Raw genomic sequence first — 23279 nt, 5'->3', positions numbered from 1 at the left:
TTTTTTTGCAAAAACAGGAACATTAAAAACCAAATATTTTGAAACTGATGCCAGTCAATGCCATCTTGCAAACAGTTGACTTAACATGTAAATTGTGGTGGTTTGGGTTGCATAAAAATTTGCAATGCAAGTTTCACATTTTTCACATGGCCTTTATGGTTTATGGTTAATGAAGAGAAAGGAGAAGGAAAGAACTGGTCTAAAAAGGAAAGAACCCTGAAAAGTACAATAACTGCAGAACCAGAAACAATGTAGCTAACATTGTTTCTGCTTTAGCATAAATCATTGACTTAATGCATGATTAATTACAAATGTCTCTGTGGTGATCTCAAAACATTTCTCTGTTTGTTTGATCTTCCCAGCAACAGCAACTCTGTCAGGGTGCTGGGTAGGGGATGGAGCGAGGACTCAGTACTGCAGAGAATGGGCTTTTATTGATAATAAAAATAAACAAAACCGCAACAAAAACTACCCCGTGGGGGAAAAACAGACTGGCAAGGCAAGGCAAGACAGCTACATAACAGGCAACACAAGACAGGAAAAATCTAAACACTGGGACAAAGCCGTCACTGGGACCGCTGCAGCCTCTCCGGCCGTCACTGGGGGCGCTGCAGCCTCTTCAGGCATTTCTAGGGGTGTTGCAGCAATATCAGGCACCTCTGGGGGTGTTGCGGCTTCTCTGGCTCCCTCCGGGGGTGCTGCAGCAAGTTCCACCTCTACAGTCATGGGACCTGATGAGGCAGGCCCGTTCCTCCTCCTCCGTTGGCGGGTCATAGGAGGACTGGGACTAGGGGGTTTGTGAGGAGAATGGGAGGAGGGCCAAGCTCTGCCTCACTGATGTTGAGTCCCTCCGCTACAAACAGGAACTGCTGCGCAAAATCCTTCACACTGGCCCTCGGATGAGCGGAGGGGCAGGGAGATGGGAACAGGAAGATGCCCATAGTTCTGCGGAGTCCTCTAGTGGTCAGTTCGTACTGTCAGGGTTCTGGGTAGGGGATGGAGCGAGGACTCAGTACTGCAGAGAATGGGCTTTTATTGACGCACGACTGCAAACACAAGGAGCATAAATGGAGAGCAAATGAGGAGGGTAATGAGGGAGCACATGTGGGGCAAATTAACTAATAATCAGGTAACAAGATGGGAGGGGGCAAGACAATTGCACATGGCACACCGAATCAAAGACAAAAGCCATGTGCTCACACAAAACAAAACACAAGCACATGGCCAGCAAAACAAATCGCAAGCCATGTGCTAGAACAAAAGACACGAACACGCAGCTAATGAGAAAACTCATAAGCCGCGTGTTCACACAAGACAACAAGAAAAGCACGCGGCTGAACACAAACACAAAACACGTGGACAGAAGAGCGCACGGCCGAGCGAACTCGAGACCGCACGCTCCCACAACTGACAGAACATGGAGCGCGAGTGTCCGGACCCCGACACGAAACCGAAACTCAAGACATGAGTGCCGGGATCTGAACACCACGCTCCAACATGAAACAGTACACGCAGACGAGAGCGCACGACTCGAGCACACTCGAAGCCGCACGCTCACATGAAAACAATGACATGACGCGAGTGTCAGGGCTCTGTCACAAAACTATGAATTACACTAGACCGAAGTGACAGAACCCTGACAAACTCAACCAATGGTGTGGGTTTAGGGCGGGGCTATCGACCAATAAGAGAGCATTTGGTAATCCTGTTTGGATTTTGCAGCTGCTATAGTGGTGCATGAAATAAACATTTTAGCTTTAACATTTCTATTTCAGTCAAGTGATTGTTTTTCTAATATTTACATAAAAAAATTAACAAGATAAGTCAATGACAGTCCAATTTTATGATTCTACACATTCACTGCAACCCATCTGGAATACCTGTGAAATGTGGGCATAAAGACGCTTTCTACCTCAGAAAACAAGACAGGTGTCACACTCAATACAGATGACGCAATCACTTTGATAAAGCCATTAATTTATCATTAATGTGATATTGCAAACATAACTTTATATACACTTTAAAGCTTTACATTTACAGTACAGATCTTTTTCTCTTCATTCTTGAAGACAAAAAGCGTGAAAAACGTCAGTGCCAAAAAAATTGCTTTGTGAACAAAAAAAGGAATGTGCCAATATTCATAGCCCATAACACTAATAAAAATAAAAGCTTTGAACTGAAAAACATCACTGTACAGCGCTTCATCAAAACAAGCTCTAAAAGTGAGTTATTGGAATAGACCTCCATATTTAAACCGGTTGCCAAAAAGAGTGTATGGTTGTGATTACAGGATTGTAGATCGCTGTAGACGTTGTCAGGACAGGTTCCTGATCCTTGCTATGCTAATGAGGAATGCCGTAGGGGGGTTACAGATGAGGGTTTAAGGGTGGCTGGTGGGATGACGAGTTCAGGCTAGATGAACCTTTGGTATTTTGCTGTTCAAGCTTGACTCTTGTGGTTTGGCAAAATGTCCACCAATCTTGTAGCGTCTCAGAGGTTCACATGAGTTCGCATTCAGTCAAATTTTGCAGTGAGCAACATGAAGATAAATCAACGTGTCAAGCAAAGCGCTGGGTTCTCTTTGGTATGCTCTACAATTCACTATTTGTGAACCCAGATGTTTTACATGACTCTGATTGTCATATTTCTGAATGTTCCTGGTGATGCTTCTGCTTTGTGATCTCCATGACCTTGACTAGCAGTTTAGTATGAGTTGACCTGAGGGGTGGAGGCTACAGATCCAAAGGCTTCAATTAGAGTCTTTCATATCGTCCTTCATGTCCTCAACTGATTTTCTCTTGAAGAATCCAGCCTGGAAAAGAACATTCAATATACACTCTTAAAAATAAAGGTGCTTCAAAAGGTTCTTCAAGCGATGCCACAGAAGAACCATTTTTGGTTCCACAAAGAACCATTCAGTCAAAGGTTCTTTAAAGAACCATCTCTTTCTTGCGTTTTTGTAATCTGAAGAACTTTATTTCGCCACAAAGAACCTTTTGTGAAACAGGAATGTTCTTCAGATGTTAAAGGTTCTTTATGGAACCATTTAGACAAAAAGCTTCTTCTATGGCATCGTGAAGCACCTTTATTTTTAAGAGTGTAGTCAACATTCATAGTCAACTGTGCTTTATTTCACAGAGTGTGCCGTGATCGATAGTCAGCATCGCATGCGCAGAGGAACTAACATAAGCAAATTAGTGATGCTTACCTTCCATAAGGCGAAGATAACAAGTGCCAGTATTAAAAGTCCTATAAGAATACTTAGGATAATAATCCATAGTGGGATTCCACTTTGCATGTCTTTGGTGACTTGAATCTTCACCTGCAGTAAAGATGTAACACTAGTCACGATCTCAAAGCTAAAATGGAGTTCAAGTGCTAATTTAAAAGTACTGTAAGAGACTTTTAGAAGTCACAATAACAAATGAAGTAGCAACAGTTATTTTCTTCCGTATTGTAACACACATCCGAGTGAAACAGATTATTGAAAAAGAGAAGGATGTTATTTCAACTTGGTTCAGTCCATCGGTTGTTGATTGGATGGAGGCAGATCTGAATGCAAGCTTTTAATCAATTGTAAGAAAGCGGAGGGTTTAAGTGATTAAGTCTGCCATACGTCACCAATGAGAAGTATGCTGTTTCACTGGAAGTTATGACTTGATTAAAAATGAATAATAAAAAAGGAACCTACGCATGGATGAATTGTTCACAATAGGATCAATAACATGCATTTAGAAAATAGATAGGGTGAACTTTCCACTTGAATAGTATGAAATAAAGTATTATTTAGAGATGCAAGAAACATTAGTACCATATTTGTTAACTGCTTAACTTTTAATTATCTGTATCCAAAGAAAAAAAGAAAAGTGTTCACTTAAAGGAGCTGGCTCAAAGAGCGACACATCAGTAGTTCCTGTTTTCGTAACCCAAGATGTTTTCATGAGTTTCTATATTTTACTCATTTTGTTTACTTTCTACTTTAGTTCTTTTTTAACTTGTGTATATTTAGACTTGTGTATCAGTTCAGTGTTTGTTCGTTCTCATCACTTTATGGTTTGGTTTGTGCCAGTTCAGTTCTAACATCACTACCTTCCTCCTGTTTTCCCTGCTTGTTGCCTACAGCTCAGAATAATCAAGGGTTACCCATCAATAGCAAAAGGGTTGTTACTGTAGTCATGACATAATTTTAGGGTGATTCCAGATGGATTATTCACAGAACATTTACAGATCAGGTAAAACTGGCTGGTACTAGGGACGTTTTATGTGTGAAATTAAAAACAATCACTTACAGCACTTTTACAGTACATATAGACTCAACCGGATGCAAGTTTTAATCTTAATGGTCAATGAAGTTAAATTAAGGCTATCTGAGATGCTGCTCATGTTGATATTAGTGCAGAATCCAGGGCTGGCTCGTTTTCATACCTCTCTGATCTTGACGTTATCATTTAACACAAACAGGTCCGGGTTCTTGCTCTCCAGCTTGGCGTCGACAGCCATGTGAATGTTGGAAAATTCTCCCTATAGATGAATTATTATTATTACTACAGCATACCGACAGATGACATGCAGCAGAACTGTGAAAGTAAATGAGAAGATGAAGGGTGTACTTTGATGAAGGTGGGTCGCCACACTCTGAAAGTGGTGTTGATCTGCTTGAAGTCTCCAGGTGGGATGGAGCAGCTAAATGACACGCAGGGATTTCCTTCTTCTTTGCAACTCTGAAAGAGAGAAAGAAAAACGAGATAAGATACACACTTATCATCAGATTTGCATTTCACATTCACTCAAGAGAAAAGCAATGCTTACTCACCAAAAGATATACACTCAAGGTCTCTTTTTTAGGATTCACTGTATAAGGCTTGTCAGGCTTGATGCCTAAAGGGTTAATCAGTCTACTGGCATCACAGCTGATGTCCTATAAGAATGAAATGAGGCACTTGAGATATTTTTGAGCCAGTCACGTACTGTAGTCTGTGCCATAAATGAGGAATCGAAGCACCTACCGCTGTGTGGGTGAGATCTGTCAAGTACAGCAGAAAGTTTTTGACAGATGTTTGATATGGGAACATTATCTTGAGCAGCAGTGGAGGACTTGGCATTTCAGGATCTCTCTCAAGCTGTTGAATGCAAAGGGAAATCAATCAGAAATGGATCAATAGAGCATTCACATACAAACCAGTTTAAATTAATCTGGATCATAACCACACCCAATGACAATCTGACACTGGCATTGGGCTCCATTTGACTCCCAAGATGACTCCTCGGCCACGCTTAGTTTAGCCATTTTTACCATTTTGACTACTGTGACACAGACATAGTTCTCCTTTAAAGTTCCTCATTTTGTTCACATGAGGCCCTGAAAGAAGTGATTCAAACTCCAGGTTGATGTTTTGATTCTTACCGTGTAGCGGATTTTCACCTCGTTCCCGATCACACTAGTGTGGTTAAAAACACTGGGAATCGTCTCCTTCTCTTTAAATATGATGTGGTCCTCCTTCATATACTTGTTTCTAGAATAAAACATGTATTGATACTCTGACCAGTACTCCTGGTGTATATTTAATTTGAACATAATATGATATTTAATTAAATTTCACTACACAAATGGTGCCAGTTACTTTATATTTGTTAAATCTAGAGTCAGTTTTAGATATATTACAGAATGAAATAGCTATAATGTCAAATACAGTAAAACAAACTGAATAAATCTCATCCGTACATGCATTAACTTTTACTTCTAGGTTCAGTTCTTCTCAGTTGCTTGTTTTGGCAAAGCTGATTGGTTGGTTTAAAAAGCCACTTACACAGTGAATCTCAGGTTGGCTTCGTGCTTCACAGGGATGACGATGCTCACAAAGTTGTCTTTCAATGCTGAATCTGACTCCTCACTATCACTGCAGTCAAAATTTTAATTATACATCAAAATACTGTACCCCTATTCTATGGAAGCTTGTTTCCGCCACTGAATGAAAATAAAAAAGGTAATTGCAATTTTAACTTTTTTCCCCTACAATTGTGAGTTTACAACTTGCAAATCAATTCTCACAATTCAGAATTGCATGATATAAATTCTCACTTTTTTCTCAGAAAAACTCCTAAATAGCGAGTTATAAAGTGATATGAGTGATATGAAGTTGCAATTGTAAGAAAATTTTATTTTTTTTACTTGGAAATGGACTTTAAACTTTATATTGCGAGTTTATCTTACAATTCCAACTTTATTTCTCGTAATTATATATTTAATGTAATTCTGAGAAAACAAAAAACAGAATTGCAAGAAGTAAACTCATAATTGCGAGAAAAAGTCCTTACCTTTTAAAAAGTCCTTACCATTTTTTTTTATTTAGGGGCAGAAACCATTCTTTATTTAATCGAGTCAAACAGTATAAAGTGGATTTAATTAGTAAGTAGTCATGGACATAATTCTTACGTGGTTGCAGTAACATTTATCACAATGTCCTTACGAATATGAGAGGGATTGGGCTCAAACTGGATTTTGAAGTTTTCCTGTTGGATAGACATGATATGAGTGTAAACAGAATGAGATATAATAATGCACATTATTTTAATTATGTTAATTTAGCAGCAAGAGGTAAGTCTCACCTTTTTATCGGTTTTAAGGAAAGGATATCCAACTGCACATATTATTCTGGTATGATTCATTTCACAGTCCTTATCTTTGGGCTGCAAAAAAGTGACAACAGATATTAACTGTTTTTGACAACATAATTTTTTTTTTATTGTAAATATATTTGTACATATATTTAAAGGACTTTCACTGATTTGTTCCATCTAAAAGTTTTTATTGCGACATTACAGATGAATAAACAGAATGAGATATAATAATGCACATTATTTTAATTATGTTAATTTAGCAGCAAGAGGTAAGTCTCACCTTTTTATCGGTTTTAAGGAAAGGATATCCAACTGCACATATTATTCTGGTATGATTCATTTCACAGTCCTTATCTTTGGGCTGCAAAAAAGTGACAACAGATATTAACTGTTTTTGACAACATACATTTTTTTTATTGTAAATATATTTGTACATATATTTAAAGGACTTTCACTGATTTGTTCCATCTAAAAGTTTTTATTGCCACATTACAGATGACAAAGCCTACCTCAATTTTTACATAGTTGAGATTTTCTGTGTGGCTCAGCGTAACCTTGGTATTGTAAGCATGGTCTCCGCTGTTGTGGATGTCGATGGTGACATAAAACTTCTCCTGGTTGCTTTTTATAAGAAGACTATAGAAATACAGAAATAAGAGATAGACAAGTCAGTTTGCATCTAGTGCTCTAGTTCTCTTCTGTTATCTTGTTTTAATGTCTTTCAGACAAATCTGAGGCTGATGACTTTGACAGAACAACTTGTGCTGAACCTAACAGGGAATATTTATTCTCTCAAAAGTCAACAGAAGGGGGCAGCAGACAACAGGAAATGACAAAATTACATGGGAATAAACAAGGAATCATTTACCATATGAATCATACAGCCACTAAGACATGACATAATTGTCATTTTACATATATAATATCAAAGAAAGAAGCAGAAAGAAAATAGGATGATTTAACTGATCTCATATTAAAAGCTACTAATAATACCTTGAGATGTTTGCAGTGGCTTTAAGGTGTAGATTAGCAACACACTTGTCGTCATTCCCACAGTCCACTAATGCAATCTACATCAAAGAAAATACATAAAAATGTAAGAAAGGAAGATTTATTCTGACATATTCTTGAATGGTCGTAAAAACAAACTTAAAAAGCATCTTCATCCCTTTAAGCTTGCCAAACATTGTTTGCCAAAAAATGTTGGTCTGAAACATTTTCCTGCCTGCTGTACAGTATCAGATTTTGATTTACACCCTTTCCCAACAATGTCATTTAATTGCAACAAGCATTTAGCCAAATGTTTCCCACAGATATTTGTGTCAGGATTTGTTTTTATTCTTGATTGCTTTTACTGAGGGGAACACAAGAACAGCAGAACTTCAGGGAGTAGCAGAGGCAAACGCTACTACTCAGTGTTGTCTCCAGGAAAATGCGCTCTTCCTCTTGATAACCTTATCTTGTGAGTTTGCAAAGCTGTCTGCTTGGGTATGTGTGTGTGTGAACCCACTGAGTTATACAAGAAACATCCAGTTCTGGATGGACTTGGAATAAAAACAGGACTCATTCCAGCCTATCACATCCCGAAGCACAATAATCCCCTACTCTATGCATCACTTATTTTTTCCCCTTTGAAAAAAAGATATCTATGAAGAATTTCAGTCAGGTTTCAGGCCCCATCATAGCACAGAAACTGCACTTGTTAAAGTTACAAATGTCTTGCTTCTCGCGTCAGACCAAGGCTGCATCTCATTATTAGTTTACTTGATCTTAGTGTTGCATTTGACACTATAGATCATGACATACTCATAGATCGATTACAAAACTATACAGGTATTCAGGTGCAGGCTTTAAGATGGTTTAGATCAGTGGTCTCAAACTCAATTCCTGGAGGGCCACAGCTCTGCAGAGTTTCGCTCCAACAGCTCCAAATCACACCTGCTTAGAAGTTTCTAGTGATCCTGAAGACCTTGATTAGCTGGATCAGGTGTGCTTGATTAGGGTTGGAGCTAAACAGTGCAGAGCTGTGACCCTTCAGGAATTGAGTTTGAGACCAGTGGTTTAGATCCTACCTGTAGGACTGTTATCACTTTGTTTATTTAAACAGGGAATCGTCTCAATTATCACCAGTAAAGTATGGAGTGCCGCAAGGATCTGTCTTAGGCCCTCTGCTATTTTCAATATGCAAGTAGCCCCTTTGGTAATATTATTAGAAAATACAGGATTAGTTTCCATTGTTATGCGGGTGATACTCAACTATTTCAACAAGACCAGATGAAACTTCTAAATTATCTAAGCTAACAGAATGTGTTAAAAATTTAAAAGATTGGATGACCAGTAATTTTCTCCTATTAAATTCGGATAAGACAGAGATATTAGTTATTGGACTAAAAAACAGTACACAGAATCTCTTAGATTACAATTTGAAACTAGACGGATGTACGGTTACTTCCTCTATAGTCAAAAATTTGGGTGTTATATTAGACAGCAACTTGTCTTTTGAAAATAATATTTCACATGTTACAAGCAACTTGTCTTTTGAAAATCATATTTCCCATGTTACAAAAACGGCATTCTTCCATCTTAGAAACATTGCCAAGTTACGAAACATGATACCTGTTTCTGATGCAGAAAAGCTAGTTCATGCATTCATGACCTCTAGACTGGACTATTGTAATGCACTGCTAGCTGGTTGTCCTGCATCTTCAATAAATAAGCTACAGGTAGTCCAAAATGCAGCAGCTAGAGTCCTTACCAGGTTAAGAAAATATGATCATATTACCCCAATTTTACAGTCTCTGCACTGGCTACCTATTATGTTCCGTATCAGTTACAAAATATTACTACTTATAAGGTCTAAAAGGTTTATACCCTGCATACCTAACTAGTCTTCTATCATGCTACAATCCATCACGCTCCCTAAGGTCGCAAAACTCTGGACTCTTGGTAGTACCTAGTGCTAGTACTAGTACTAAAGGAGATAGAGCTTTTTCGCATTTGGCTCCTAAACTCTGGAATAACCTTCCTGATAACGTTCAGGGTTCAGACACACTCTCTCTGTTTAAATCTAGATTAAAGACGCATCTCTTTAGCCAAGCATTTACATAATGTAACTCATAATCTTGTACTCCAGTTATATCTGATCAAATGCACATTATCATTCTTTGCTTGGTTTGAACACATCATCATTTTTTGCTTGGTTTGAACAGCAGCTATGCTAATCTTGCTCTATTTGCTTCTCTGTTTCTAGGTAACTAGGAATTACACAAGCTTCAGTCTGGATCCAACCTTTACAAAGATCTGAGGTGACTGAATACCTGAGAAGAGATGATGCCAAACTCTCAGAGGACCTCAGATGACACCAATCCTGAACCAGCATACAAAACTACCACATTTTGCTATAAGTTTGATTGCAACATATAATCATTGCTGTTAATAGCGTTTACCGTTTGTTTGAATACATGTAATTAACTAAGTGCATGATTTTTACCGTACATTTCTGCCATATGGACATCAACTTGAGATAGTAACCACTGATAAGCTACTCCTAAATAAAATGTAGAAACTTTTCTGTGAAGCTGCTTTGCAACGATTTGTGTCATGAAAAGTGCTATACAAATAAACATGAATGGAATTGAATTATTTCTATAGTGCTCAGTCCAATACAGATTGTTTCAAAACAGCTTTACAGTGATAAACAAGAACGTAATGATTCAATGATGCAATTCAATTCTGCTGTAAAGCACCTCTAAAAAGACAAGGATAAACAGTCACTGTTCAGTTGAAATCAGCTCATTATTGATTCAGTTCAGTTCAATAACTGTGTAAAGTCAATAAATGTGTAATGTCTATCCATGCATATAATACAAATATTGCCTGCTGTATTGTAAATTCAGTGGTTTGTAAACTAGTTACACAAGGGGGTGCAAGGGGATTCAATGGGCTCTGGAGAAAAATTTTACAAAAATGTTTTGAAGCTGTCACACTATTTTTTTAAATTAAATATTTAACAGTTTTTTATTTAAATCTGAATTCACAGAACTGGTTTCTGCTTTCTAAAAACAGGTCAGAATTCATGAGGTTAAACATGATTTTGTTTTATTTAGCACTATATTTTTGAGTATTTCTATATTCATCTGACATATATTATTATTTATTTTAAAAGTTAGTTAATTTGTAAAGAAAATAATATCATGCTTGACATGTTGGAAATATTCTGTAAAATAAATTGAGTAATTCTATATTAAACGCAAATGTTATTATACATTTTAAATACATTATTTAATTTTAAACAACGTGTTTATAATATCATGTTTGTCATTTTTTAAATATTTTGTGGAAAGTATTTGAGTATGTTATTATAAATTTTAAATGCATTATTTAATTTGAAAACAACATGTTGTCTTTTTAATATCATGCTTGACATTTTTTAAATATTTTGTGATGAGTATGAGTATATATTATCTCATGTTATTATACATTACAAATAATATTATAATAAGACTTTTCCCAATGGGCCAGTCGACTAGTCGGCCAAATGTATTTTTTTAATTTATTATAATAATTTTTTTCCCAACATAAACATGAAATGACATGCTCACTTTTTTGCTCATGAAAGGTGTAGTATAATTATTCAAATTGGAACCAATGTGAACAATTTCATTGTGAGATTTGATTACTTTTTATTATAAATTTTAATTTAAAATGTATATAAATGTATTTTGTAATTTAGTTATATAATAGCATATTATATATATATATATATATATATATATATATATATATATATATATATAAAATTATACATTACAACTAAATTACAAAATAAATTTATATACATTTTAAATTAAAATTTATAATAAAAAGTAATCAAATCTCACAATGAAATTGTTCACATTGGTTCCAATTTGAATAATTATACTACACCTTTCATGAGCAAAAAAGTGAGCATGTCATTTCATGTTTATGTTGGGAAAAAAATTATTATAATAAATTAAAAAAATACATTTGGCCGACTAGTCGACTGGCCCATTGGGAAAAGTCTTGACATTTCTTATGCCAGTCTATCCCTGTTTCAGCTAAATAATCTCAACATAACTGTGTGTGAGAGAGCAGTTCAACATGGAGAAAGTCTCCCAGCGCTTGTAAAATTAGAGAGACTTCATTAGCCTAATTTACAGCTGCCACCCAAATTCACTCCTTCTTTAATGAGTGTTATTACTGCAGCAGCCAGTGCAGCGGTTACTGGAGCAGTGAACGTTACACTCTATGATCCACTCCGGCTCTGATAGAAGAAGAGAGAATGAGATCTTACAGTCTTGTTGAGTGACGTTGGTAATTCCCCGTCTAGGACTGGACCCGAGTCTTCATCCGCTAAACCGAATTCCAGCATGACCATAATGGGGTCTCTGAAATCCAGTCTATCCTGTGGGGCATAATAAAGGATGGATGTTGCAAATTTTTTCAGCTTAACGTCTGTCTAGCAACACATAAACAGACTGAAAAGCTACAGAAATGGTATTAGATTCATTCTGCGACTAACTGCCTCTATTATCAACTATATATTATTGGCTTGTATGATCGAAGTCATATTCTCATATTGATCGTGCAGTATTGCAGCCGTCCATCACTGACACAAGGGGGTATCCCTTCTTTCAGCATGTTCAGTTTGCTCACGGACAGCATACTTCCTCTAGATCTCCGAGGGCAAGTATGCAGTGAAGCAGGACGTGCTGCAGTCTCTCAATGGAGGCTCGGATGATTTTACTGGCCTCTGGCCTTTGATCAGAGAACCTCTGGCTTTTATTAAACTCAAGTCCTCTGGTTTCAAATGCTTAGTTCTATGCTCGTTATCTACTGAGAGATGTTAAACGTAACATAATCTAGATCAGCCGCAAGAAAGATAGACAGTTAATGGTTTCGGAGAAGAGGAGGGACTGGCTTTCTAAGAAGCCCGTCTGGAGAGAGTGCACAGTCTCCATTACAAGCTACCACTGTACATTTATAGATTTGGCAGACGCTTTTATCCAAAGCAACATATATTAATACGTGCACTAACAGATTTTTTAATATTTAACTTAATCCTAATCACTATGTTCAGAAAGTTTACACACACACACACACATTTGATCAGAGAACCTCTGGCTTTTATTAAACTCAAGTCCTCTGGTTTCAAATGCTTAGTTCTATGCTCGTTATCTACTGAGAGATGTTAAACGTAACATAATCTAGATCAGCCGCAAGAAAGATAGACAGTTAATGGTTTCGGAGAAGAGGAGGGACTGGCTTTCTAAGAAGCCCGTCTGGAGAGAGTGCACAGTCTCCATTACAAGCTACCACTGTACATTTATAGATTTGGCAGACGCTTTTATCCAAAGCAACATATATTAATACGTGCACTAACATATTTTTAAATATTTAACTTAATCCTAATCACTATGTTCAGAAAGTTTACACACACACACACACACATATATATATATATATTTATTTATTTATTTATTTTTAATTAAAACATTTTTAAGGTCAATTGGAGGAATGATAAAAGTTTGCAAATAAACTTTTAAAAATATATTTTAAAAAAGTAAAATATACTTTTATTTATTTTATTTTTTTTACAGATTTGATTAATTCATAAATATTGTATTTTGGGGGGTTGTACCACATGACATTTTTAACCTTGCCTTGTCATAAAAAGGTCAAATCATCTGAGACTTATTGACCTGTGATATAATTTACCATTTTGTTTTTTCCCTGCATATTTCTACATGTTAATAGCACCACACATCAAAGTTTTTCAAACTAATATTTAAACAAAACTGCTTCAAGAAACAATAATAATAAAATATTATGCCAAACTACTTAACAGGGTTATTATCATTAACAAAAAAATAAAAAATATTACAAAAATAAAATTAAATATAAAAATGAATTAAATATTAAAAACTTATTTTATTTCAGCTAGATGCCAAGACAACATTTTCAGTTAGTTTAAATTGAATTAATAATATAAAAACAAAAATTTTAATATAATAATTATATTATAAATTTAAATAAATATTATAAATGAAAACAAAAAACTAAAACTATACAAACATTTTTAAAAAACTAATAAAAATATAAAAAAGACAAAAAGTTAACAATTATTAAAATAAAAATACAAAAGTTTAAAGTAACATCTTATTCAAAATATTAATTAAAACTATAGTAGTATATCAGTATATCATATAGTAGATATTAAAATAACTGCTACTTCTTAAGATTTCATTTTAAAGAATTTCATCCATTTAATCTTCACTATAATATCAGGATGGTTGTACCAACCTGACATTTTTGCGTTTAGGCCCCTGAAAAATATCAAAATATATTTTAATTCAGAAAATTAAAACATATTTTCATCACAGAAGAGGGACATACAAGTAGTTGTATATATTAGTATAATTTTTAATGAATGAACAACTAATAAAACTAGAAACATCATAATTCTGGGAAAGTAGTTCTGATTATTGCCATGTTTGTTTGCCTTTAACGTTGCATATGGCATCCAAAAAAGGAGCAACATCTTGTTTTTTGTTACTTGTTCCAAAAAGGAGTTTGATACTGGAAAAGCTACACTATTAAGTTACTGTCATGCTACTGAAAACTCTAGTAGTGCTTCTTCTTTATATATACACATATGCACACAAACACCATATACTGAACACAAAGAAGCGAAAAATCACATGACAGAAGTTTGTGCGTATGAGAAGACTGATTTACTTGCCGACGTGTAGAAGGTATGCTCTCTGCAAAGCTCGTCCACGATTGACTCGCTCTGTTGCAGTCTCCTGTTGTCCGTTTGGTTAAACCGTCCTCTAGCAATCGCTCTCAGCGAGTCCAGTGTTAAACTGTACCTGATGACTGCAGGAAAACACCATAAGAACATAAAAAACAGAACATAAAGAAACATAAAGAACAGTGCATCAGTGACTCACCAGTTCCTGTGTTTGTGTCTTTGTCAGACTTGATTCGATATTTGAAGCACACTTTGGTCTTCACACATACTGTGGTCCTCCCTTGAACCTGACATGTCTGTTGCAGATTGATCTTGCTAGGGTCGAAGGTCATTTCGGCAAGAAGCTCTGCAACATCCCGAGACCTGGATTAAATAAATTCAACAAGATGTTTACTTGAACAGAGCTGCATATGGAGGATTAATAGGTGTCTCGTTTCGTTCTGTGCAACAACAGCTGGATCGTAGATCATTCAGTCCAACTAAACACTTCAGATGGTCTCCAAAAATTAAATATGTGGTCAATTACAGGCAAATTGAGAGCTCCTAAAAGGTTGGGTGGTGCAGTTTGGGGACTGAAGATGGCAGAGGTCACTAGACTCCATGGCTTTGCTCTACAGCGTTTAGGGGTCATTTTGTGGAATCTGGAATGCTGCCAAGAGTTTCTTTGGTGGTTGGAGGCACTCTCACACAGTTTCAGAGGCCAGCACAAATGGATCATAGCGGAGGGACTTAACCCCTGACGGACAAGCCTCTGCGATGTGGGACATCTAGGCTGAAGTCCAAATTTGAGACAGCTGCTGCAGATGGGAACGAGGAAGCTGGACGTCCAGAGGGTAGTGGGTTCAAGTTACATACCGATGATTTTATTTTAGCCCCAGACATTAGTGGGAACTTAAAATATTGTACTACAGGATAGATAAAGAGGTATAAATTCAATGTAAGTTCACCAGAAGAGCGCGGCCCCTCCTATTCCTCCGATAGTGACGTCAATGATGCCGTCATCATTCAAATCCATGATGCCGTGGATTGATTGGCCGAAGAACTTCATGCTCTCTCCGTCTCCTCCGGCAGCAATGCGCTAAACACAGACATAAACAGATCATATAAACAAGGCTGATTTCTGTAGGCGCTTATGAATGTAGAGCAGGGTCTTAAACAGGGGAGCAACACTGGAGGAGGAACAGTCATTTATTGTCTGATTAAAACAAAAAAATGTGTGAAAATTACAATATACTGTACATTAAATAAAAGGCAACAATTTACTAATATATATAAGTTTACATAAATATAATAAATACTGCATTAAATTACACAAAATACCATACTTATTTTATTATTAAAGTTATCATATATTTTATTAATATATAATATAAAATCTAGTCTATATTAATGTAATATTGCATTATAGGCATTAAACAGAAAATAATATTTATTTATTATTATTTTAAATTGCACAATTGGTGGCTGACTAAATACTTTTTTTCCCCACTGTATATATATACATACATCATTATATGAGTTAAACAGAAATGCAATATTTAATTAATACATTTTATAATAATATAATATATTGCATTATGTGCATTAACCAAGAATACAACATTATTTTTGTAACATATTAGTTTATATAAAATGATCAAATAAATGCATTATATGAATTAAACAGAAATACAATATTTATTTTATTAAGAAGTTTATATTAATATAATGACTATTCCATTATACAGAATGCACTACACAAAAGCACATTATTATTATTATAATGGTAACACTTTAGTTTATGGGACAATTCTGACTATTAACTAGTTGCTTATAAGCATGCATATTACTAGGGTATTGTCTGTTTGTTAGTACTTATAAAGCACATATTAATTCCTTATTCTGCATAGCCATATTTTAGATCCTTTAATCCACCCCATACCTAAACTTAACAACTATCTTACTAACAATTAATAAGCAGTAAATTAGGAGTTTATTGAGGTAAAGTCGTAGTTAATAGTGAGAAACTACAGTGTGATCATATTTATTTTTTTTATTATTATTAACATTTATATTACCGGTAATATAAAATTAAACATCAAGTCCATATAAAGTTAAATAACTCTGTTCAGCTAAATGTTTTATTGTCCCATCCTTATTCAAGTATATAGGCTCCAGCATCGCTGTGACCCTACATAGGACACATAAGTAATTTGGAAAACCAATAAACAAATGAACAAGTATATGTACATATATTTTAATGGCTTTGCAGTGTAAGTATCACAAATACACTGTAAGCATTGAATACATGAATATGTTACTGTTTGAATGTTCAAATGCAACTGTTTTATACAGGCATCCTTTCTACCCACCAAAAATGCTGAAGACCACTTGATGCTATGCTTAGAAGATTCTTTACCTGTACATACTTCTCCTTTATTGATTTCTGAGAGCCGTGGTAAATATACACCGCTCCTCTGTGGTCGTTCTCCAGAGGTGATCCGATCACTATGTCATTGAAGCCGTCCAGGTTGAGGTCAGGAACGGCAGCGATGGCAGTGCCGAAGCGTGCGCCGCAGGGCTCGTTCTCACTGACGCTCTTACAGTTGCTTTGGGAGTGAGCCGTACAGCAGGTCTGATTCACCGGCTTCAGCGTCATCTCATGTTCAAACAGCCCGTCCTGAGGGTAACAATCAGACACATGATGTAAATGCCTGAGACTGCAGATCTCAGTGTGGCCTACAGCCTAGTGGTTGAAGATATGGGTTCAAAAAAATGTAGGTTCGAACCCTGCCAATCAATAGCTATGTTTCCATCCAAAGTTCTGAATTTAACTTATGCAGAAAATTGGAATATCGAATAGAACATTTGCCAATAAGCACCGTTTCCAATCCATGTGTTCAAGAAAACAAAATCGCCACTTCCAGGGAAACTGGCTGAAAGTATTAATAAAAAAAAAAAAGATAAATTTGCTGCTACCGGGGAAGACTGTGGCTCTTTTTTTCCTACATAAAAAATTACTTGTGCCTCAGAGCACGCAGAAGAAATACAATAACAAACTGCTCCATGTTATCTTGAGTTCAGATGATGCTTGGGAACGCAATCTTATGAGACAGTTTTTTTGGTAAATGTTTCCATCTTAGTTTATGTGCAAGTTTTCTTATGGGTTAAAAAATTATCCACCTCAATTGACTTTTTTATGCTCATTTTAAGATTTCTTTGACATTTCCATTCAACATTTTTGTTCTTGAGTAAAGTTGTGGTCAGATTAGCAAAATGTTTGCAAGACTCATTGACACTCAAAAAAAAAGGCTCATTGTCCATCGTCAATAGTGTAGTGATGTATGAAGCTCAAACCAAGCAGCTTTCTGTTGATCAACACAGTGAATTTATGTGACCAATTTGAATGCAAGCTAAATCTGCGCAGGGAACCTCACTTCACTATAACTTCATTCCAAACTACCAATTGTGCCGATTTCAATCGAAATTATTGGATTTTCTGCAATATTTTGCAGAGTTACTCCATGGAATTGGGCGAGAATTTACAAAGCCCCTAAAATGAACAGTTGCACACTAAAAAATTATCCACCTCAATTGACTTTTTTATGCTCATTTTAAGATTTCTTTGACATTTCCATTCAACATTTTTGTTCTTGAGTAAAGTTGTGGTCAGATTAGCAAAATGTTTGCAAGACTCATTGACACTCAAAAAAAAAGGCTCATTGTCCATCGTCAATAGTGTAGTGATGTATGAAGCTCAAACCAAGCAGCTTTCTGTTGATCAACACAGTGAATTTATGTGACCAATTTGAACGCAAGCTAAATCTGCGCAGGGAACCTCACTTCACTATAACTTCATTCCAAACTACCAATTGTGCCGATTTCAATCGAAATTATTGGATTTTCTGCAATATTTTGCAGAGTTACTCCATGGAATTGGGCGAGAATTTACAAAGCCCCTAAAATGAACAGTTGCACACAAAAAAAAGACTTTTAAAACATTTTTGAGAAAAGATGAGAGATTTTATTTTAAAGCCCCGTTCACACCCCCAGCGACATACAGCAATAAAGAGACATGATTCCATTCATTTTCAGTTAAGAGCTGGCGAGCGACAATGACCGTTGGCGACAGAATATAGGTGTTTCAAGCATCGCAAGTCACGTGACAAAAGTTAAGAATAGTTTAAGTTTATGCGAATGAACAGTGAATTTGGTAAATGACAACCAATAGGAGTGAAGAATCAATATGCAAATAAACAAGAAATAAAGATCAGTTGTAATTCGGTGGTGAACGCGATTTCACCAAATACAACATGTATACATGGAACAACATTCCAATCAACCAATCAGAATTGAGGGATACGTTTTCAAGAAATGTCAGATTTAGGTTTACAATCAGGGTTAGATACTTCACACCCTTGTTATTCACCAATCATTTCTCTCTGATTTTAGGAATAAATTATGGGTAGGGTAAGGTTTAGGGGTAGGGATTGGGTCAGGTCTATATTTTTGGACAGTAATGTTGATCCAGGAACATGTCTGACTTGGCAAAATCACAGCAACTGGAATTCGGTATGCAAATTGTATCATTGTCGGTTAGATTTCCTTAACATTGGTTAGACCTTCTTGGCAAACACTGTATGAAGGTCAAAGGCTTTTAAGAGGTTTTAAGAGTTGAATTTATGCCCAAGGATTGAAAGGAGTCTGAATGTTAAGTGATTTGATAATTGTGGAGATAAAACATGAACAATATGTGACATTGGAACACAAAAGCAGTCTTAAGTCGTTGGGGTATATTTGTAGCAATAGCCAAAATACATGGTATGGGTCAAAATTATTGATTTTTCTTTTATGCCAAAAATCATTAGGATATTAAGTAAAGATCATGTTCCATGAAGATATTTAGTACATTTCCTACTGTAAACATATTAAAACTTCAGTTTTGATTAGTAATATGCATTGCTAAGAACTTCATTTGGACAAAGCGATTTTCTCAATATTTAGATTTTTTTGCACCCTCAGATTCCAGATTTTCAAATAGTTGTATCTCGGCCATGATCTCGGATGTATAAATCTCAATTTCGAAAAATTGACCCTTATGACTGGTTTTGTGGTCCAGGGTCACATATGTGATGTTTATAAACAAATTTCGGGAGGAGCACGCACAGTTAATTAACACGGCCAGTTCATCATTAGCGATTACACCATTTATCCAATCAGCACATGAGAAAACTCCTATAAATAACCAAGTACGTCCTACCTTCGTTTTCTCTCGACTTTCAGCATTTGGTTCGCTCCTTTTGCTTTTTACCACAGACCCAATTTCCCGTCCAACGAAAAGACCTATACTGGGGATTTTGCCGGCCCCATGATCACGCCTTCTCCCCCGGGCACCAGGCATCATCGCGGCCGCTGCTCTTCTCGTCAAGCCACACGCTCTGGCCAATAGACCGTGCAAATCCCCGAGATCGCCTCGCTCGACACTACCATCGTCCCACACAAGACCTGGCTCTCCTCGAAGCGCTAGGCCGCAGCAGGCCTTCAACGAGAGGCCTTCGCGCCCCAGATCTCACAGCAGCAAAGCCTCACTCGCTTCCCGCTGCGGATCAGCCTTTCACCGCGGCTCTTCCGGGCGCAGCGCCGTACGCAGCCAGGCCTCCAGCTCTCTCAGCAGACGCTAGCTCAAGGCTTCCTCCACGAACGGCACAGGCCGTGTTGCAAATTAATTAATTTTCAGGTGAAGTCGCTAAAGGCAGGTTTTCGTGGCTAAAATTTGTTAAACGACGTTATGACATAAACGGATGTTGATGCCATTTTGAAACCACGAAGCAAACGTTTTTTCCCAAAAGTTTATCATCCACACTGAAATGTCTGAAAGAGTTACATTCGCCTTACTGTGCATGTATAAAACCTTACTGAGATGATACAGACAGAACGGACATAATAAATTCTACGCAATTCTGCTGGCAGGATCAATTCATTTACGGAAATATTCACCATTTACTGATACGCCCACGGCGCACTCATTCAGAATTGATCTAAAACGCAACTGCCCTCGTGTTTTGCCGCAGGACAGCAATCAAGTGAGTAAATTTCCTGTCGTCTTTTTAGGTCTGTAATATAAAGAGCGTGCAAAGTAAATATCCTTAGCAACAGTGTGCAAGTGAATCGCACATAACTGCAAAATTAGCCTTACCGGTATAAACATGTCTATTGGTACAATGCAGTGTTGCCAGACGTACGATAACTGTCGTATTTGTACGATCATTTTTGGTGATGGAAAAATGAAGCTTTGCGAAGCACCGAGGCTATTTACGTCATAAATAGAACGAGGCATCAGTTTACTGTCGTGTCGCATCCAGTGCAGACAGTCACTAATTATAATGGTTTCTATCGTATTTCGTCGCACTGCTCGCGTCCAGTGTAGACACGGCACGCCTAGTTATCTATCGTGGTAATTTGCAGGTCGTATCAAAGTTGTTGGTTTAGATAAATAGCTGTATTCTGTACGTTTGACTCGTGTACGATAATTTTCTTCCAAATACAATAATTGAGCCTCTGGTATGATACTTGAACATTTCCAATCCGGCGGCACTGGTACAATGTGTCACATGACTAAACATGCGTCATCGTTTTCAAAAGCCTCCATTTCCTCAGTCCATACTACGATGAGAAAACGGCATTTTCAAATTTATCCGCTCTGGAAAGCGCTTTAAAAGCTCTGTTTTCCTGGATTCCTTATTTTAGTGCGGATGGAAGGCCCAAACGAGAGGAAAAGATGCGTTTTCAACGGAAACGTATTAATGTGGACAAGGCTTGAGGAGTTGCCAAACCTAGCAACAAATTGACTGCAACACAAACTAAGTCTGCAACACTGCAGGCTACCTAGGCTTTTCAGCTTGTCCCGTTAAATGTCACTAACCCTTCCACTTTTTCGTGGCCTACAGCTATAGCAGCCGAAGCAAGCGCAAAGCTGCTTCCGCTTGCAACACAGGCCCTCACGTCTCAGTATTTCCGTCCTGTGACTTCTAACCCCTTTCTTTTTCCTTTCAGTGGCCTCCAGCTCCCGTAGCAAACGCTAGCGTGAGGCTACCTCCACTAGCAGTGCAGGCTACACAGGATCTTCAGGACGTCACAACCTCACCCCCTTCCCATGGCCTACAGTTACGGCAGCCGAAGCAAATTGGCCTCCAGCTCCCGTAACAGACGCTAGCGTGAGCACGCCTCCGCTAGTGGTGCAGACCCATTCACAGCCCTTTCCTTACCCCACTCCCAACCCCCTCCCCTACCCTCCCCATGGCCTGCAGCCCCACCATCCAGCTCTAGCGCGAGGCTTCCTCAGCTAGCAGCAAAGTCTCCGACGCCCACCATTCCATCTCTCCTTCCCTATGTTTTTCCCACCCCGGGACCAACCAAAGCTTGAGGCCACCTCCGCTAATGGCGCAGGCTCCGGCGCCCCCATTCCCCCCCTTCTTCCCTATGTTTTGCCCCCTCCCGGAGCCGACCAAGGCGTGAGGCCGCCTCCGCTAATGGCGCAGGTTCTGGCGCCCGTTATTCCCTCTCTCTTTCCTGCTCTTTCTTCTGATCTCGCCCCCTGAGCCGTTCCAAGTGTGAGCTTGCCTCCGCAGGCGGTTCTGGCTGCTACTTTCCCCACCCCCATCCCCCATGCCCGCTCATCCTACTGTCTGTCCACAGCCACGCCCCTACCTATGCCACCAAACCCTCATCAGTCACCCCCTTTTTTCCCTAGTCCATCCCTGCCCATCTCCATTAGCACCCTGCTCCTGCAGGAGTTTTTAATCGCCCCCTTGCCTCAAGTAACGACTGCTCTTGCAGGTACCTCCGCAGCAGTGTACGCTCCAGCAGGAGCCTCATCTGTATTTCCCTACTGCCGCAGCAGTATCTGCTCCCGCAGGAGCCTTGTACCTGTATTTTCTCCAACGCCCACCATTTCCCCCTCTCTTCCCCCTCTTTCTTCCGCTCCCGGAGCCACCCCAAGTGTGAGCACGCATCCGCAAGCGGTCCCGGCAGCTGTCTTTCCTACCTCTCGCATGCCTGCTCTTCCGCCACCCCTTTTAACGCCAGTCCATCCCCGTTCACTCAAACTCCCGACCCACCATGGCTAACCCCCTTTTAACATCACCTAATCCATCTATAACGACCCATTCCCACTCCATCCATCCCAACAGCACCCCGCTTTACCTGTATTTCCCCACTGCCGCAGCAGTGTCTGCTCCCGCAGGAGCCTTTTCTGTATTTTCCCCACTGCCGCAACAGTGTCTGCTCCCGCAGGAGCCTTTTCTGTATTTCCCCACTGCCGCAGCAGTGTCTGCTCCCGCAGGAGCCTTCTCTGTATTTCCCCACTGCCGCAGCAGTGTCTGCTCCCGCAGGAGCCTTCTCTGTATTGCCCACTGCCGCAGCAGTGTTTGCTCCCGCAGGAGCCTTTTCTGTATTTCCCACTGCCGCAGCAGTGTCTGCTCCCGCAGGAGCCTTCTCTGTATTTCCCCACTGCTGCAGCAGTGTCTGTTCCTGCAGGAGCCAGCCCATCCCGGTTCACTCGAACCCTTGACCCACCATAGCCAACCCCCCTTAACATCTCATAAAACATCCACAACGGCCCATCCCCACCCCAGCAATCCCAACAGCACCCCGCTCCAGCAGTGTTTGCTCCCGCAGGAGCCTTTTCTGTATTTCCCACTGCCGCAGCAGTGTCTGCTCCCGCAGGAGCCTTCTCTGTATTTCCCCACTGCTGCAGCAGTGTCTGTTCCTGCAGGAGCCAGCCCATCCCGGTTCACTCGAACCCTTGACCCACCATAGCCAACCCCCCTTAACATCTCATAAAACATCCACAACGGCCCATCCCCACCCCAGCAATCCCCACAGCCCCCCGCCCCCGCAGGAGCTTTAC

The 23279-nt window shown here is 38.6% G+C and overlaps 1 protein-coding gene across 1 annotated transcript in view; it reads right to left on the bottom strand.

The window, feature by feature from the left end:
- Nucleotides 1-1648: 1648 nt before the first annotated feature.
- itga1 (integrin, alpha 1) overlaps nt 1649-23279 on the bottom strand; it is a 42686-nt gene continuing 21055 nt past the window's right edge. The window contains exons 12-28 of the mRNA XM_016285997.1: nt 16791-17051; nt 15340-15470; nt 14592-14755; nt 14381-14517; nt 11933-12043; nt 7612-7688; nt 7128-7254; nt 6899-6979; nt 6434-6510; nt 5808-5897; nt 5405-5513; nt 5007-5120; nt 4814-4918; nt 4611-4721; nt 4426-4521; nt 3209-3322; nt 1649-2812 (exon numbers count right to left, since the gene is read on the bottom strand). Of these exons, the coding sequence (XP_016141483.1) occupies nt 2750-2812; nt 3209-3322; nt 4426-4521; nt 4611-4721; nt 4814-4918; nt 5007-5120; nt 5405-5513; nt 5808-5897; nt 6434-6510; nt 6899-6979; nt 7128-7254; nt 7612-7688; nt 11933-12043; nt 14381-14517; nt 14592-14755; nt 15340-15470; nt 16791-17051 (1968 nt within the window). The 3' untranslated portion in view covers nt 1649-2749. The remainder of the gene's footprint in view (nt 2813-3208; nt 3323-4425; nt 4522-4610; nt 4722-4813; nt 4919-5006; nt 5121-5404; nt 5514-5807; nt 5898-6433; nt 6511-6898; nt 6980-7127; nt 7255-7611; nt 7689-11932; nt 12044-14380; nt 14518-14591; nt 14756-15339; nt 15471-16790; nt 17052-23279) is intronic.

The sequence above is a fragment of the Sinocyclocheilus grahami genome, unplaced genomic scaffold, assembly GCF_001515645.1.
Source record: "Sinocyclocheilus grahami isolate Dianchi unplaced genomic scaffold, SAMN03320097.WGS_v1.1 scaffold204.1, whole genome shotgun sequence".
Taxonomy (NCBI): Eukaryota; Metazoa; Chordata; class Actinopteri; order Cypriniformes; family Cyprinidae; genus Sinocyclocheilus; species Sinocyclocheilus grahami.
Note: the sequence above shows the minus strand (reverse complement) of the source record. Positions and strands in the feature narration are given on the sequence as shown.